This window comes from Neolamprologus brichardi, chromosome 5 (assembly GCF_056152115.1).
Source record: "Neolamprologus brichardi isolate AB-2024 chromosome 5, ASM5615211v1, whole genome shotgun sequence".
NCBI classification, from domain to species: Eukaryota; Metazoa; Chordata; class Actinopteri; order Cichliformes; family Cichlidae; genus Neolamprologus; species Neolamprologus brichardi.
Genome location: NC_142108.1, coordinates 21220678 through 21236671, shown reverse-complemented (window position 1 = coordinate 21236671; position 15994 = coordinate 21220678). Strand labels below are relative to the sequence as shown.

At 39.0% G+C, this 15994-nt stretch overlaps 1 protein-coding gene across 7 annotated transcripts in view; it reads right to left on the bottom strand.

Moving 5' to 3' along the window:
* The window catches only part of slmapa (sarcolemma associated protein a), an 80213-nt gene that overhangs the window by 49465 nt on the left and 14754 nt on the right, over positions 1–15994 (bottom strand). For all 7 annotated transcript variants that reach the window (XM_087840868.1, XM_087840867.1, XM_087840869.1 and 4 more), the window contains exon 2: positions 976–1123. In XM_087840868.1, the coding sequence (XP_087696994.1) occupies positions 976–1123 (148 nt within the window). The remainder of the gene's footprint in view (positions 1–975; positions 1124–15994) is intronic.

Here is a 15994-nt window from a genome sequence, read left to right as displayed (position 1 = left end):
GGGACTTCCCATGATGCACTGAGCATTTCTTCTTTACTCCCATCTTTTCACTAACTGTACGGTAACATGCCACTATCATCTCTATTCTTGTCTGTTTTCTCTTTTCCCTCCTCTCACCCCACAACTGGCCACGGAAGATCCTGCCCCTCCCCGAGTCTGGTTCTGTTTGAGGTCTCTTCCTGTTAAAAGAGATTTTTTCCTCCTCGCTCTTGTAGGGGATCATTTGATTGTTGGTATTCTCTTTCTCATAATTGATGGGGTTCTTATAGTACAAAGCAACTTAAGACAACTATTGTTGTGAAGGGGTAGTGTTAATAGAATAAATATATATCCTATTTCCAGTATTCAGAGACTAAATTTGTTTAGACACCGCTTTTTGTTGTTTTGCTTATTTTTTTAATGCATAACAACAGTTCCTAGAACACACTTCTCTAAAGCTATCTGGCTTGTTATGCACTGGCGCAAATCCAGGATGTGAAAACAAAAACGTGTTTCTAGACCCTAGTGACTTATTTTCATATTGCTGATGAATTAAAGTAGTTATGAGTCTCTTCTGGTAAAACAAACTGTATATTTTTTATTATATAATTTAACTTGATATAATCTTCTAAAATCTGTAAAAAGGCACAGATCAGTCTTTTTTTCATAACCTCTGACAGAAGTCTCGTGTGCCGGTTTAATGCCTGTTGGAACTCCAGTATGAAAATGGCTTAAGTAGAGCTGAAAATCTGACCTTAATATGCGCTCTCTGGTGTCTATGTATGCATTAGCTCACATGACCAAAGATAAATGAGCCCAGAGCCATCCTTGAAGGTTAGTCAAGTGTGATTACTTGACATGTGTGCATTATTAACTATAAGAGTAAGGAAAAATCCTCTGTCCAATATTTATGCTGACTGAGAAGCATAAAATATATGTGCTTTGCCCCATAATACATCACTGTATGTCATCATGTTCCACATGTGATCTTTGTACCTTTGCGTGTGTTCTCAGTGACGTCGACGCCAAACTGGATGATGTCGCCGGAGAGGACCTCACAGGGCGGACTCTCCTCCGAGCCACGACTCAACCTCTGGCTGTTGATGAATGTCCCATTGCTGCTTTTAGTGTCCTGCAGGTAGAACTGAAACATGCAAAACAACAGGTCACAACCATGTGAAGAAAACTGACACTTATAAACACACATGAACAGAAAACTCTAAATTGAAGAAGAGTCGAGTTAAAATAGATCCCCAGATTAAAAGAGAGAAATAAATTATAACAGGAAATATGAAGCTATGGCTCATAATGGCAGAAATTATATTTCACAACCTTTTGGTAGTATGATTTTCATATTGTCAAACAAATATTAAGTATTTATTAGTAATCAAAGCCAATTAAATAGTATATTTTTGGAAAAGAAATGTCTGCATAAACTATTTCCTTGTTTTCACCAGTGAAAGGATTTAACATGTTACCAACTACACCTTCTGGAACCTGGACACTGTTTGCTATTCACCAACAAAAACAACCAATATAAAATAAAAATGCACTACAAATGACCAGGCCTCAAACTGATAAAAACATGTACAATACAAAGCTAAATACTTGGTGTATCCAAAAAACACAAAGAAACCAAAAACACACACAAAATGAACTGACCCCCGTCCAATGAATTTCACCAGAACATAAAACTGAAACTCTTGACATGAACTCCCGTGGAGCAACGTGGGGTTAGACGGCACCAAAAAAAATATTCTGCTTTGTTTACCTAATTATTCATGTCACCCAACCACAACATAGCCTCACGGTTACAGAGCCACCTGTCACCATCGATGGCTGCAGTCTACCTTCTTGTAATACACAGATTTTACAATGTTGTATTACCGTATTTTTCAGACTATAAGGCGCACCGGATTATAAGGCACATTAAGGGAAACAAAACAGTCAGATAAGTCAACCTTTACTCAACCCATTCTTCTTGCTTCCTCCACTTCCGTACCATTGATTCATTAATGTTGAATTCTCTCACAGCTGCTCTATTCCCATGTTGTTGCAGATTATTAATGACTAACCTCATAATGTGGATGGATTATCTCAGTTGTTCTCCTGACTGAAGTTTGGTCCGTTTACTAGGGGTGCAACGATACTCGTATCGATATTGAACCGTTCGATACAGTGCTTTCGGTTCGGTACGCATATGTATCGAACAATACAACATTTTTAATTTATTTTATCAACTTTCCTTCTGACGGTGCTGTCTGTGTTGAGCGCTCAGTGGATCTGCGCTCCACAGTGCAGCCTAGGCGGAGTAGTCGAACACAGATTCACTGAGCGCAGGGCAAGCTAGCTAGACAGAAGTTAAGCTCGTTGCAACATGGCAAATTGAACCTCCCCCACCCTCATTCAGATCTGGCGTCTGGAACTATTTTGGTCTTCATGTGATGTATGACCCTGAAGGTAAGCGTGTCATGGACTAAAGTAAAACAGTATGTCAGATGTGCCACGCAATGCTCAATTACATGAGTGGGAACTAGTGTGTTAGCGCAGTTAGCTCGTTAACGTGTTGACGCTGTCCACCCCCACACACGGGGCAATCCGCGGTAGCTCGTTAACGGAGATTTGCCGTGTTGTGGCCTTAACCTCATTTCAGATTAAGGCTGACAGCACTAGTGGGAACACAACGAATATGACTGCACATTTACCCGATAGCATCCTAGTGCAAAGACAAGTGGAAGCAGACAAAAACAACAAGCACGCATACAAACTTTACCCGAGTCATTTAGACAGCTGTTAGCACATGATTCTCCTTATGGGGACCTGATATGTTTAATATGCTGCTGAGAATATAGCCCAGAAGAAGCGTATAGTATAACTTTTATTTTGGAAAGAGCCATTTCTCTGTAATAAACTCTCTTTTCCAAAGATGAGTGATTCCTCAATCAGATACAGGGCTCGCAAAATCGCTAGCCCGACGTCCCGGGGCTAGCGATTTTTCCAGTCGGGCTGCCCTGCTCTGCTCGTCGGCCTATCGTAGGAAGGAAAAATATATGTCAATGCTTTTGCATTCTTTCAGAAATGTAGCTGGGTAATTATGTCATTGGCATCGGTGAGCCACTGTCAATATGTGACATATTGAAATCGCGTTTGAATTTGCGCTTGTTTTTTGCTTTCACTTTGCAATCGCGCGAACTGTGTATAGAGAGCGACAGCACTGATTGGTGAGTGATGATAATTTGCGCACCAATTCCTCTGACATCGTCTTATCAATCGTTAGCTTACTATGCAAACATGACAAGTGAAATCTCCCGCAGCAAGCTTAAACATGTGAGAGGTTGATCGCGCAGAGAATCGCTGACCGTTATGTGAGTGCGTGTGTAAAAGCAGCAGGATATATATTTTAGTTCTGCTGAGCCAAATAAGACAGGTCAGGGTGAAGAAGTGACAGCCAAAGAAAAGCTTACCACAAAACGGAAAAGTTATGACAAATTAGACTATAAGGCAAAAAGAACGTGCAGCTTTATGGTTTCATGGACAAAAGAATTTCTGTGGCTGCAATATGACGAGCTAAATAACCAGGTCTACACATTAGTGGTCCGCAGGTGCGCATTCGCTGTCAAAATAAAAAACGCGCACAAGATAAGAAGTTGCAACGCATGTTTGCATACATAAGATTTTCAGGAGGAGGACAGACATTTGTTTAGAACTCTTAAAGATGTCGAAGAAGCTCCTTTAAGCAATTACTTTGGTGTTCCTCCACCTCCAAAGAAATGTCAGGAGTCCGAACCACAAAAGAAGCGCGTATTCTCGGAAAAGTGGTTGCAGGAGGTGAGCTGGCTTCAAACAAATGATGAACGCACAGAGAGGTGGTGCAGAATGTGCCGTGAAAATTTAATAAATGACAAATTAATAAAAAGGCATGAACATTTTGTGTATCGAAAAAATATCGAACCGTGACACCAAAGTATCGAACCGAACCGAACCGTGAATTTTGTGTATTGTTGCACCCCTACCGTTTACAGCATCCTGCAATGCGATTGCATTTGTCCCTTACCATTGGGAACCTTCGCGTCAACTTTTATTGACTAGAAAGAAGTTAGCGTTCATCCTGCAGCTTCACTGTGTTTATGTTATGCTAACATAGATGTGTCACTAGCGATCACGTAGCACATCATTACATACCAGCTAGCCCAACTTCAGTAACCCTACAAAATACACTCCTGCTTAGTTTTCTGTCTTCATTTATGTTGGAAGTGGTAGCAGTGCTGTACGTTTAAATTTTTTCAGAAATCATGTTTAGGTGGAAACTAGCGAGCGCCGTGTACCACATAAAATTGGTTCGAGGTCAGTAAGAACAACCAGGATTCATACATAAGGTGCACCGGATTAAAAGGCGCACTGTCGATTTTTGAGAAAATTAAAGCATTATAAGTGCACCTTATAGTCCGAAAAATATGGTACAAGCACAGCATCTACCCAGAGATAACCCTGGTGAGGCATAGGTACAAGGTTTTATTTTTCAGGTGAGTAAGATGAACTCGTCTTGGTTTGTAAATTTCCACTGTAAAACCTCACGATGAGCATTATTTGCCATCAACATCTTTTTGTTTTAAACCAGAGGTGAAGAGTGAGGGACACTAGATTCTTGTATGTCAATCACAAAGTAGAGTGTAATGGGAACCACAGCCAATAGCATGTTGTGTTTAGTAAGTCTCACGGTACTTTGTGAAATAGTCAGGACACAATTTTCATCAGACCAGATGTCATATAAACTAGAGATGGACCGATCCGACATTACGTGTCGGTCCGATACCGACCTAAATTACTGGATCGGCTATCGGAGAGAAATAAAAAATGTAATCCGATCCATTAAATATCACAAAAGCACCTCACAAAACTTGCGACATGGCGGAACTCAGCTTTATAACCTTAGCACGTCGGAGCAGTATGCGTCACGTGGTAAAGCAGCTGTGGCGTGCGAGACCTCGTGGCGGTCTGGTTAAGCATTTGGAGCCTCGCTACCAAACCGGAATTTCATCTCTGAGAAAGTTATCCCAGAGAGAAGTAAAGCAAGTGTGTAAGTTCATCTCTGAATGTTCGTAAAGCATTCCCACGTTAAGCTTATGACTGCCTCTCATTCTCTCCTGCTGCTACTTCAATCATGAAACTGATCAATGATCAGCTGATCGGCTTTTCTGTCGCGAGTCCCGTCTCTCTTGTTTGTTTCTGGCCCACTTTGCACCAGAAAGAGGAAACCAGCGGCTGAACAAAAGCAGCATGTTTAAGCTTGATAAGCTGTCGTTAGAATTTATTTAATATTACTTTCTACACCAGGATCCTTTTCTACGTAGCTGACGGCTGGTAACTGTGCAGGGGCGGGTCTAGCAAGGTTTGGCCAGGGGGGCAGGAAGGGCGTTAACAGGGAAAGGGGGGGCACAAAGAAATACTTTTCTTTCTTATTCTCATTTAAAATGTCTAGCTTTTGATAAATAATTATCTGAATCTTACACCCAAAGTTTTAATCTGATGTAAAATGTATAGAAGTCTATTACTGAATATAGTAACTATTAAGTCTAATATATACCCTAGTAAGCTATAGTACTTTTTCCTTTGGGAAGGTACCATCTGTGCAGTCTGCAATTCTGTTGAAAGATGTTGAGTCTATTTAATTATTGTAGAAAAATAATTGATTTCTGTGCATTTTTTTTTAATATCTATTTTTTTATTTTACATGTGCATTAAATTAAAGTTGATTACGTCGATTAAGCATCACAAGGCGGGGGGTGGGGGGGGGGGAGAGTTCCCTATTTTTTTTTTTTTTTTTTTTTTTTTTTTTTTTGGGGGGGGGGGGGGGGGGGTGACAACCCTATTAGTTAGCGGAAATATTAAACAACCTAAGTACTCTTTAAAATACCAGAATAGGGAGGATGGTGTAGGCTTAAGTTTATTAGATTGATCAATATTGCTGAACTATGAAATATTTTGGGTGCAGTGTATTTTTTTTTTAATATATATATATATATATATATATATATATATATATATATATATATATATATATATATATATATATATATATATATATATATATATATATATATATACACACACACACATACAGGTATAACAGAATAGCTTTAGTGTTTTGTTTTTTAAAACTTGAGTATGAACTTATACAAAATGCAGCAAAATATTTTAAAAACAGTTTTATTGATTAAAAAATACACCATATCGGATTCATATCGGTATCGGCAGATATCCAAATTTATGATATCAGTATCGGACATAAAAAAGTGGTATTGTGCCATCTCTAATATCAACCGATTTGCATCCATGCACATTGATTACAGATTTTTTGCCCCTGAAGTAGGGATGTTCGATATAACGAAATATATTGGATGACGATATAAAAACGTCTATCGTTTGTTTTGTGGTGTCGTAAAATAAACTGTTTACAGCAATATTTTTTCATTGTTTTGATGGTCACTGTAGTGGCTTTATTAATTTCTTAAAGTTCTCTCTTTCTCTTATATTTAATAAAACCACACTATGGACGGACAAGCGCCTGTTTTTACGTGTTGTCGTTAGCAATAATGACGGTAAAACAAGGTAACAAGTCTGCTTGTTTGTTTTCCACGTAAACCTTTCGCAATAAAGCTCAAGATCCTGCTGAGACTTTTTAAAATTAACTGAATCACGGGAAAGAGTATGCAGAGAGTTTACGGATGACAAGAAAAACTTCACGCAAATCGAGTTCCCCGAGATTCACAGAATTTACAGAAAATATTACATTTTTGTGATTTATATTGTTGTCAGGACAATAAATGTCTTATATCGGGATATGAGATTTTTGTCATATCGCACAGCCCTATCTTGAAGGGCAAAAAAGTTTGGAGGCTCATATCTCATGTCTTTCACAAATCAGAGATGTCATCCTCTGCTGACCATTACAAAAACGTCATACTTTAGACCACACGCCTTATAAATCGTGCAGGTTGACACCCACCAGGCCCACAAACAGACAGACATAGCTACTCTGAAATCACCCAGTGACTCCCGCAGTCCTGTATCAAAGCTTTAAGATGACTGTTTTCATCATCACCATTTTGGCATTTTATAATCAGATGTCACAAGCGAGGGTTTGTGACAAGCAGAGGTCGATGTTTTGAAAAAATTCAGGCTTCTCCCTGTTATCCATCTTTTATATACAGTCTATATACACAGAGAACACCCATGATGGTAAACCATAAACAAGAAGCCAAAATCATATTCGTTCATATGATTCAGGAAACCCATGCAGTATATCTTGATTGATATCAGACAGGAAACAACCAGTCAAAACAAAACACAAATTAGAGCAAACACAGATATTAACAGCTAAAATTGAAACACAAACGAGCACACACAGATAAAGGTAACACAGACACAGCAAAAATTACACACACACACAAACACACACACAGATAATGATCTGATCTGGATGCCCGGGGCCTTTTTGCCTGTTGTTCCAGGAGTTTCATTCATCAGCTTTCAGCTCTCCGTCATGACTTGAAACGCTCTGTCCTACCAGAGAGAGAGGAAGGAGGGACTGAAGGAGGAAACAGCAAAAAACAAGCCACGGAGAGAGAGAGAGGCTGAGGCTGACTGGCTCACTTCGCTGTTTATCCCACTGCAGTGTGCAACGAAAAGCTAGCAATTCACAGCTCATGATAGCTATACACTAACACACACACACACACACACACACACACACACACACACACACACACACACACACACACAGTTACCTTCTGTCCCCATGGTAACCTGGAGATGGGGAGGGAGGGACCTAACTATAGAGCTTTTCACCCAGCAACACCACACACACACACACACACACTATGCGTCACATATGGCTCTCGCAGACTTACATTCTCACGCACATACACAGAGAAACCATGACATCATCCACCTGTGAGCTGCAGACAGCGAGTTCAGTCTGCTGACTGTGATGCCTGATTTCTCATAGAGCACCTGAGACGTGGACTTGTTTCACAACATATATTACAACACGTCACACAACCAGGAAGTAACAATAAAGCAGAGCACACAAGAAGCAGACATGGTGAGTAAAACGGTGCCAAAATCATATACACAGAGACAACAGCACAGCAGGGAGAAAAAGAAAATCGCAGCAAGAGTTTCATGAAGAAGAAAAAAAAATATGCCAAAAAAAGTTTTATATCAATATAAAATGCCACAATCCCACATGTGGGAAGTGGCGGGTAAAGTGAGGAACGTAGAACTGCTTTTGGCTCCTCCTTTATTCACAAGGGGTTGCATTTCGATCTTTACACTCTTTGCCCCTCAGAAGATAACACTCAGTTGTTTGTATCTTGTTCTCAAACCAGGAACCTTTTGTGTACAAGGCAAATGTGTTAAACACTACACCATAGGGCCACTATACTAATGCCACTATGTTAAAAATCTAAATCTGCAAAATAATTATGTCACTAAATCTTTGAAATAAATCTTAGTAAACCTTTGTCCCCCCTTTACATCCATGCATCTGTGGGGGTCATCTGGTTACGAACCAGGATGCTCCGATGTGCACCGTGTTGCTGATCTATTAAAGGTTGTTTTTTTGTTGTTGTTTTTAAACAATCCTAAAATGAATCATTCACCATTTATGTGTCAACCAGCTCCAGCTTCACATTATACTGTCACAGCGCCATTTTTACTCCTTCAGTCTTTTTCTTGAAAATAACACAAGAGGTTACTTGGGCTGAATGTTGTAATACTATGTATTCACTTGCACACTCCTAAGTAGTGTCTACTTTGAGTCTTTCTTTGATTAAATTTGGTATTCAAATTTAGGAAGTACTGGGATCAAATTTCTGATATCGTCATGCATCTACCCAGAAGTAATCAAAGCAGTCTGTGAGGCATCAGCCACACTGGCCATCATCCATTTCACTGTCCTGAAAACTTTCCATAATGACTAATAAGTGGCTAACTATTAACTAAGAACAAATGCGTGAGTGAATGAGCCATTAGTTTATTACCAGGTCACTGAGAGGAGAAAACAGACCAGCTGGCTGTTTTAAGGCTGAATTTAAGTTTGTTGATTGGACATTTTATCTGATTTAACATTCTGAAATGAAGACACAACAAAGAAGATTCCAGAGTGACGCACTGTGGATATGAGCTGAGATTTCTTCCATGCATACCAGTATGAGAGAAGGAATTCTTTCCCAGTTTAATCAGTCTGCAAACTCAAATACCACAGAGCAGGATGAGCTACTGTCTTTTCAACTACAGTTCTGCAATCTCTTCTAAAGGGTCAAGAAACTCAAGTAGAAAATGGAAATAATGTTTGTCAAATATAATATTTGTTTAATAACATGCAGGTATATATGTTTGTGTTGTATTGAGTCATCCACCTGCTTTGTTGGGATTTCTTGGAAAAATAGCCATGTGTTGCGTTTTGTTGTTTGTTTGTACCAATTTTGACAGTGCTGGTCCACAATCACCAAGACAAACAACAAAACAGTAATAATGAACATTCAAAAGGACTGATCTCTAGAACAGTTTCTCTCTGCCCCCCCCCCCCCCGAATCTGCACATCATCATCATATGAATGAAGCACTTTTTAAACCAGAAGCTGGACCACCAGCATTCCTGCAATACCTCCACCCACCATCAGAGCACTTCTCAGGAAAACACTGCATCCCTTTATCCTTCTACGTCTGTTCTCTCTTCGTGTCCCTTTTCATCCATTAGTAGTGTCAGCTAAACAAACGTTATGCTACTCCGTTTGGATTTTACTTTGCTCTTAGCTTCCAAAAACAGTACAAACCATCAGCTGGCAGCTAGCCCTGCAGGCACAACAACCACTTAACCAGTCAGCAGGTCAACGCATGACACCAGTTTGTATCAACACTACAGACAGATTTAAAGAAAGTAGCAGTCACCTGATGGATAAACCCTCCCAGAATCACTCGCGGGAGTCACCCTGACCTCTGGAACAACTAAAAATAATTCCACCTAGAGCAGGACATCCAATATCTCGATTTAATGCAAACAAGATCCAAGGTCTATGAAAACATGTATACTAACAAATAATTAAGATGACCTAATCTAGTCAATACCTTAAGAAAAAATAGCAAAGATAAACCCAGACACCAAATAATAGTATTCAAGAGAAATTCCAGTGTAAATTCTTAAGTTTCCAAATCAACTAGAACATGCACATATTTGTTTCATCACTAGCACTGCAGCTCCCATACAAACAGATAAAGCGGATTATTCCTTCATTAGCAAAATATGACAAAGTACTTTTACAAAAAGCAGCACCAAACATCCATCACTCCAGGAGTCTTGGGCCAGTCAGGACACATTTCACTCTCTAGGTGGCTTGATAAACAAGTTCTTGAAATGTCACTGCCAGTCATAAAACAGAAGCAAGGTGACTCTACCACATGCAAAAAAACTCATACAGGATTTAAAGTAGGCCTGTTATGCTATGTTATTTCCTGTTATATATCCTGTTCCATTGGTGGATGCTCAAATTAAACATGGCCAAAGTATCAAATAATGAAGTCAAGGTATTTACAAGTATTCCCTGTGAGCAATCAGTTACTTTAAATTTATCTAAGCCAGAGACATAATGAGAGCAATCAGTGGGCAACTCTACATCAGCAAAGATGGTAGTAAAAGTTCCAGGTGAAAAGTTAAAATTTTAAGCTTTTATTAAAATCAGACTTGACTAGTAATTTTATCAATTGCATACAATTTTTTATGTTCCAGTAGCAAAAATTTAATTTACATAGCTGGTAGGATGGCTGTCAAACAGAGGTATTACCGCACAGCCAAAGGTGTCAAACATTGTTTTGAAAAATATTGGCGTGAAGACATTTTAAACATGTAGTAAAATAAAAACCAAAAGTGAATTAGGTGATGAAATCACATATAAGAGAGCTGTGCTATAAGGTTAGATGTTAGCTGTTCTGATGCTCAACACAGAAAGCACTGATGGGTTACATGTAGCTGACCAGCCAGCAATGCCTCTCTCTCTCTGTCACTTTTTCCCCACCCATCTACCCTAATGCTGCTAGCCCAAGTTCAGAGGAGGACTGCAGCTTTGAGATGAGTGATAGTGGTGCAGCAGCGCTTGCACTACAAAACCAGGCTCAGATAGAGGCTTGCTGCGCCTTCCTTCATATGGAGGGAAAGGGGGCATGACTGTTGTTTACATTCAACAGTTTCCTATAGGCTGACCACTTCTTGTTGGTCCTGGTTTAGGATATTGAGAGGTCTGTGGTTTAATTCGGACATCTGTAACAGCATTATTTAGATTATTTAGATTAAAGCGTTTTTAAGGCACATACACAACTGTGCTACTGTGCAAATTAATTATGCTTGAGAAAGGCAAGGCAGTGCATACTCTGCATGTGAGTGTGTAGTCTGGGCTCTAACTGTCTATGAGCACAGAAGCCCCACCTACCCGCTGTTCAAACCCTCTGTTTTACAAGAAAAAGCCAATCAGAACATGGGATGACTTAAGGGGCTACACTGAGGCCCAGTATAAGAAAAATAAGGACTGAACTGTGAAACATCCAAACCTACTCTATTAGATCTGAATAAAAATGCTAAGCTGCAAAAACAAAACAAACAAACAAACAAAAAACACAAAAATGATAATCAAGAATTACACCTGTATCATAATCAGGGAGCAGTGCAGGTAAACTTTGTTTTACCTTTATAAAATAGGTCAAACAGATGTGCTTACATGTGCTTTTCATATCTTATACCACCACATTTTTTTACTATAACTTTAGTATTTGTATAGCTGTTTTTAGGCATATAAGTGGATTTACATGGCCTTGACACAATGTAATTTAGAAAGTAAAAAGTCAAAGTTGGATTAGAAATATTACACATGCCAAACAGGTGATAAAATATAGGAACGATGTACTGTAATGTCATGTGTTATTAATGATCAAATAGTCTGGAGTCACAGCCAGTAGAGGTCAAGTGGAAGGTTCAAAGCTGGACAGAGAAGGAGCCATAAAATTTCACTTATTAATTACTGACTTTAAAACCAAGAAGAGGTTCCTTTGTGGGTCTGAATGTAAAAGGACTGGTCACACTACAGGACTGTCAATGAGGCATGAGATTTTCTCCATATTTTATTAATGAATGCATCCGTCACACAGAAGTAAATGAGTCATGATGGGTGCGATAAAGCCGTTACTGTTGAGAAGCATTCGGTCCATCAGGATTGTAAGGCTGAGAGAGAAAAGGGCAATAACAGAGTTAAATAAATAAACACTTTTTAAACAGCACCATGTATCTGACATCGTGAGCTGTAATCTGAAACACCTAATTATATTTAAATATTTTTAAAAAGTCCTTGTTGAAAAAAGTGTTTGATAATCTTAAATTATTGATAAGATATGAATTATAGATTAGCTGGCAGGATACAAGTCTTAAAACTGATGTGAAACAATCAAATGGAGAGAAGATATGTCACCGTGTTTGTGTACTACAGCAGCATCAACTCCACACTGAGGTGTACCTCAGTAATACTGGTTTGCTATACCCATGGCAGATGAGACAAGCATTCATTGGCATCATCTGAATAACTGGTTATCAATCACATTTGTAAGTCTACTTTAAAAAGACTTTAGGTCCAATCCTGAAACAAACAGTGGCTGAACTATGGAGCTCGTTTCACTTAACAACAACAACAATAACAATAACAATAACAATAACAATAATAATAATAATGATGATAATAATAATAATAATAATAATAATAATAACAATGACAACAACAACAACAACTTCTCGAGGTTATTGCAGCAAAGTTTTTATTGTAGCCTTTTCCTACAGTCTGATCCAGGATTTTTTATTAATACATTTATTAGTACTATATGGGAAAAAAATACAACAAAAATTAGCCAAGTAGCCAATTTGCTTCACCTGAAAATCAACCAGTGGAAATGCCATCGATGGCCCAAAAAGGCTGGCAGCTGGGCAGTCAATTCGGTGCCACACCACTTTTTTTTTTTTTTTAACTTAAAAAAATGGTTTTGTTGAACCCTTTGAAGTTTTCGCTCTCTTATGTTCAAGATTTTTTAGCTCCAAGCCCAACTCCATCAACTCAGTTTCACTTGTGATGGCAGCGCACCCAAGTATGACTTCAACAGGAATTCAGCAGAGGACTATGAAGACCAAATTCATCTTTCGCCAATAAGAACCCCTGAACACAAACCTAGATCTGCCAATAGCTGTTCTTTGGATCTGCTCAGGACATAACTTGTTCAAACTCTAAAAAACTATTTTAAGTAACTTTCACATGATATTTGCCAACTTCCAAATGAGCAAAGCCAGCCATTCAAGTTTTATACACATTTAGTACACAGATGGTAGTAGCATGTTCTGCCATCGCTTCTTTGGCGTTTAGTGAGAGATTTGTACCCAAAGTTAAATAATTTTTTCTCCCTCAGCATGGAGCTGACATGTAAACCCAACATTCACAGGTTATAGAGCATGTTTCAAAGAAAAGCTGCAGATGGAGAGAGAGAGAAAGCAGGAGAGCCAGCTGACTGGAGACTGGACTCCTGCCACCATTTCCATAAGAGGCCGTTTGCTGCTGCTGCTGCTGCTGGCAAACAAAAAGAGTGTTTTATCGGCGTGCTCATTTCTGCAACAGTGTCTGCCTTACCTTCAAAGGTGAATCTTAGTGCACAAATGTTTTGCTATAGACTTCACTGTCTTTAACAGTTGACATTACCTCCTTAATTAAGTTACACATTTTTCCATACTGAATATAAATTTAAGACAATAATGAAACAAAAAAAAGTGCTAGAGGCTTTCAAGTTTCCTCTCCTTAAAGTGTGAGGATTTGGCTTTTTTCTTTTTGGGGCATTTTTTAGACTTTATTTGACTGGGACAGTACAGAGCAGACAGGAAACTAAGAAAAGAGCAAAGAGGAACAACATGTAGGAATCAAGCCCAGGATTCCTGCAGCCTTTTGTGATATGGATCTCCAGCTCAACCAAGTGAGCTATAGTGGCATCCCATTTTTGCTTATTTGTTTTTTGTTTGTTACAATCAGGAAACCTTTCGATTTTTGACCTAATAGATTAAGATAGTATTCTTCAAAAAGAAGATCTCCTTCAAGAAAGCTGGTGGGAATCATTTTTAACGATGCAGACTGTTCTATTTACATACAAGCCCATATAAAGAAGAAGGTATTAACTGGGGATGCTTCGTTATTACACCTTTGAGGTAGCAGTTGAGAAAGTAGCAGAGCCAAATCCAAAAATGACCCCTGACAAGAAAGCTTAATTTCTGCTGTTCAAGAGACCAGGCTGGGAAAATCTCATTCATATTGTTTCTGTTATTTTTCATAGTTTGACACATTGACTGTAGAAAACATGGACGACGCGACAGCTCCCCAAAAATGAAGCCAAAACGTCTCTATCGCCCCCTGGTGTCTGGCTGTAGTATAGGTCATAAACCCCGCCTCCTCCATGTTAGCGGATGGGACTGGGGTCAGACTAATAAAATAAATTAATTCTCCTTAGATAATTTTTTTTCAAAGATTCTTTCTTTTGTTTTCAATAGTTCTCATCACGCTGATTGATGTTCAAGGGGTCTCCTTTCCCATAAGTTTGATTCTAATTCCTACCGCGGTGATGTTAAATTGGGGTGAAACGTCATCATAAGAGCTTTGACTGACACCTGCAGTCACGGAGAAACTTGTGTATCTCTTTTCGCGAATAGCAGATAGAGCGTAGGCTCTGAGAGGACGCCCAGCGTTTACGCTACGAAAACACGACCGAGTGTTTTAACCTGACAGCCTGAGGTGTTCTTCAGTAAACTGGACTACCCGACAGAAGGACCCGAGGCCCCGCTGCACTTTTTCGGTAAGTTAAACGTGTTTGTAAGCTAATCCGTAACTACCGTCCTTAGCTAGCTCCTGAGACCTAGCTAGCTAAAATGAGCACTCGGCTGTCAGGGTTCGTTTAGCTGTGCAGGTGAGTGAATTTACTAAAGAAATCAAGAGAAACGCCCCGGGCTGCTCAGTCACTAATTACTGTTACTGTACTTTTATTACAAGTATTATACTGTAAAAGCAACAGGCTGCACCCTGCTTCAGCTCCTGTGCAGAGTTGAATATTAAATATGTGCAAACAACAGCATGTTTTCAGTCTCTTGCCATATCTGTAAAGACAGTAACAATTTTTTTAAAAGCTTGTACTTCAGTAACTCATCATTAATCAGGAACTATGGATTAAAGTACTGTAGTGTACTGTAATACTGAAAAAAATGTAAGAGAAGAACTTCAGATCCTGAGTGCGTGAGGACAGAAGAATCAGCTTTATTTCAATATTGAGGGATAAAATTTATATCTGAGTTTGATGGTTCTGTTGTCTTTGTGATTACAGGAGCTGCCCTCAAATTCAGAGCTCAGCCCCATCGAGTGACAGCAGACAGATCATCCAACATGTTCACATGTTAACTGCAAAATGAACTGATGAAAACAGTACAAAGGTGCTGTAGTGAAAGCTACAGCTGTTTTATTGATAAAGTTAAAGACAAAAAAACAAAAGGATTACTCACTCATGTAACTGTGTCACTATATATCAGCATTAACAGGACCTCAGTTTGGTGTTTCACAAAGCTGCTGATCTCAGACCTGCACAGCTTCCGTTTTAAACACTTGATGTACTCAGCTGCATGAAGAGCATATGAAATTTTCTCTAACACAATTAAATAAAACCTGATGAAGGTCAAAGGTCGTCACTTGTATGTTGAACTACAAACTTGTCATCTGGAATTTTTTCAGTTTTTTTACACATAGTGTGTTATTTACCATAAAGTGATTCAGAGTTATTCATACCAGAGTAACCAGAGAGGATCACATATTTTTAAATATATAACTTTCTACAGGACTGAATATAATATCTTTATGTAAAAGTCCGGAGCCTCTGGGGAGTATCTGAGTATTTATAACATTACA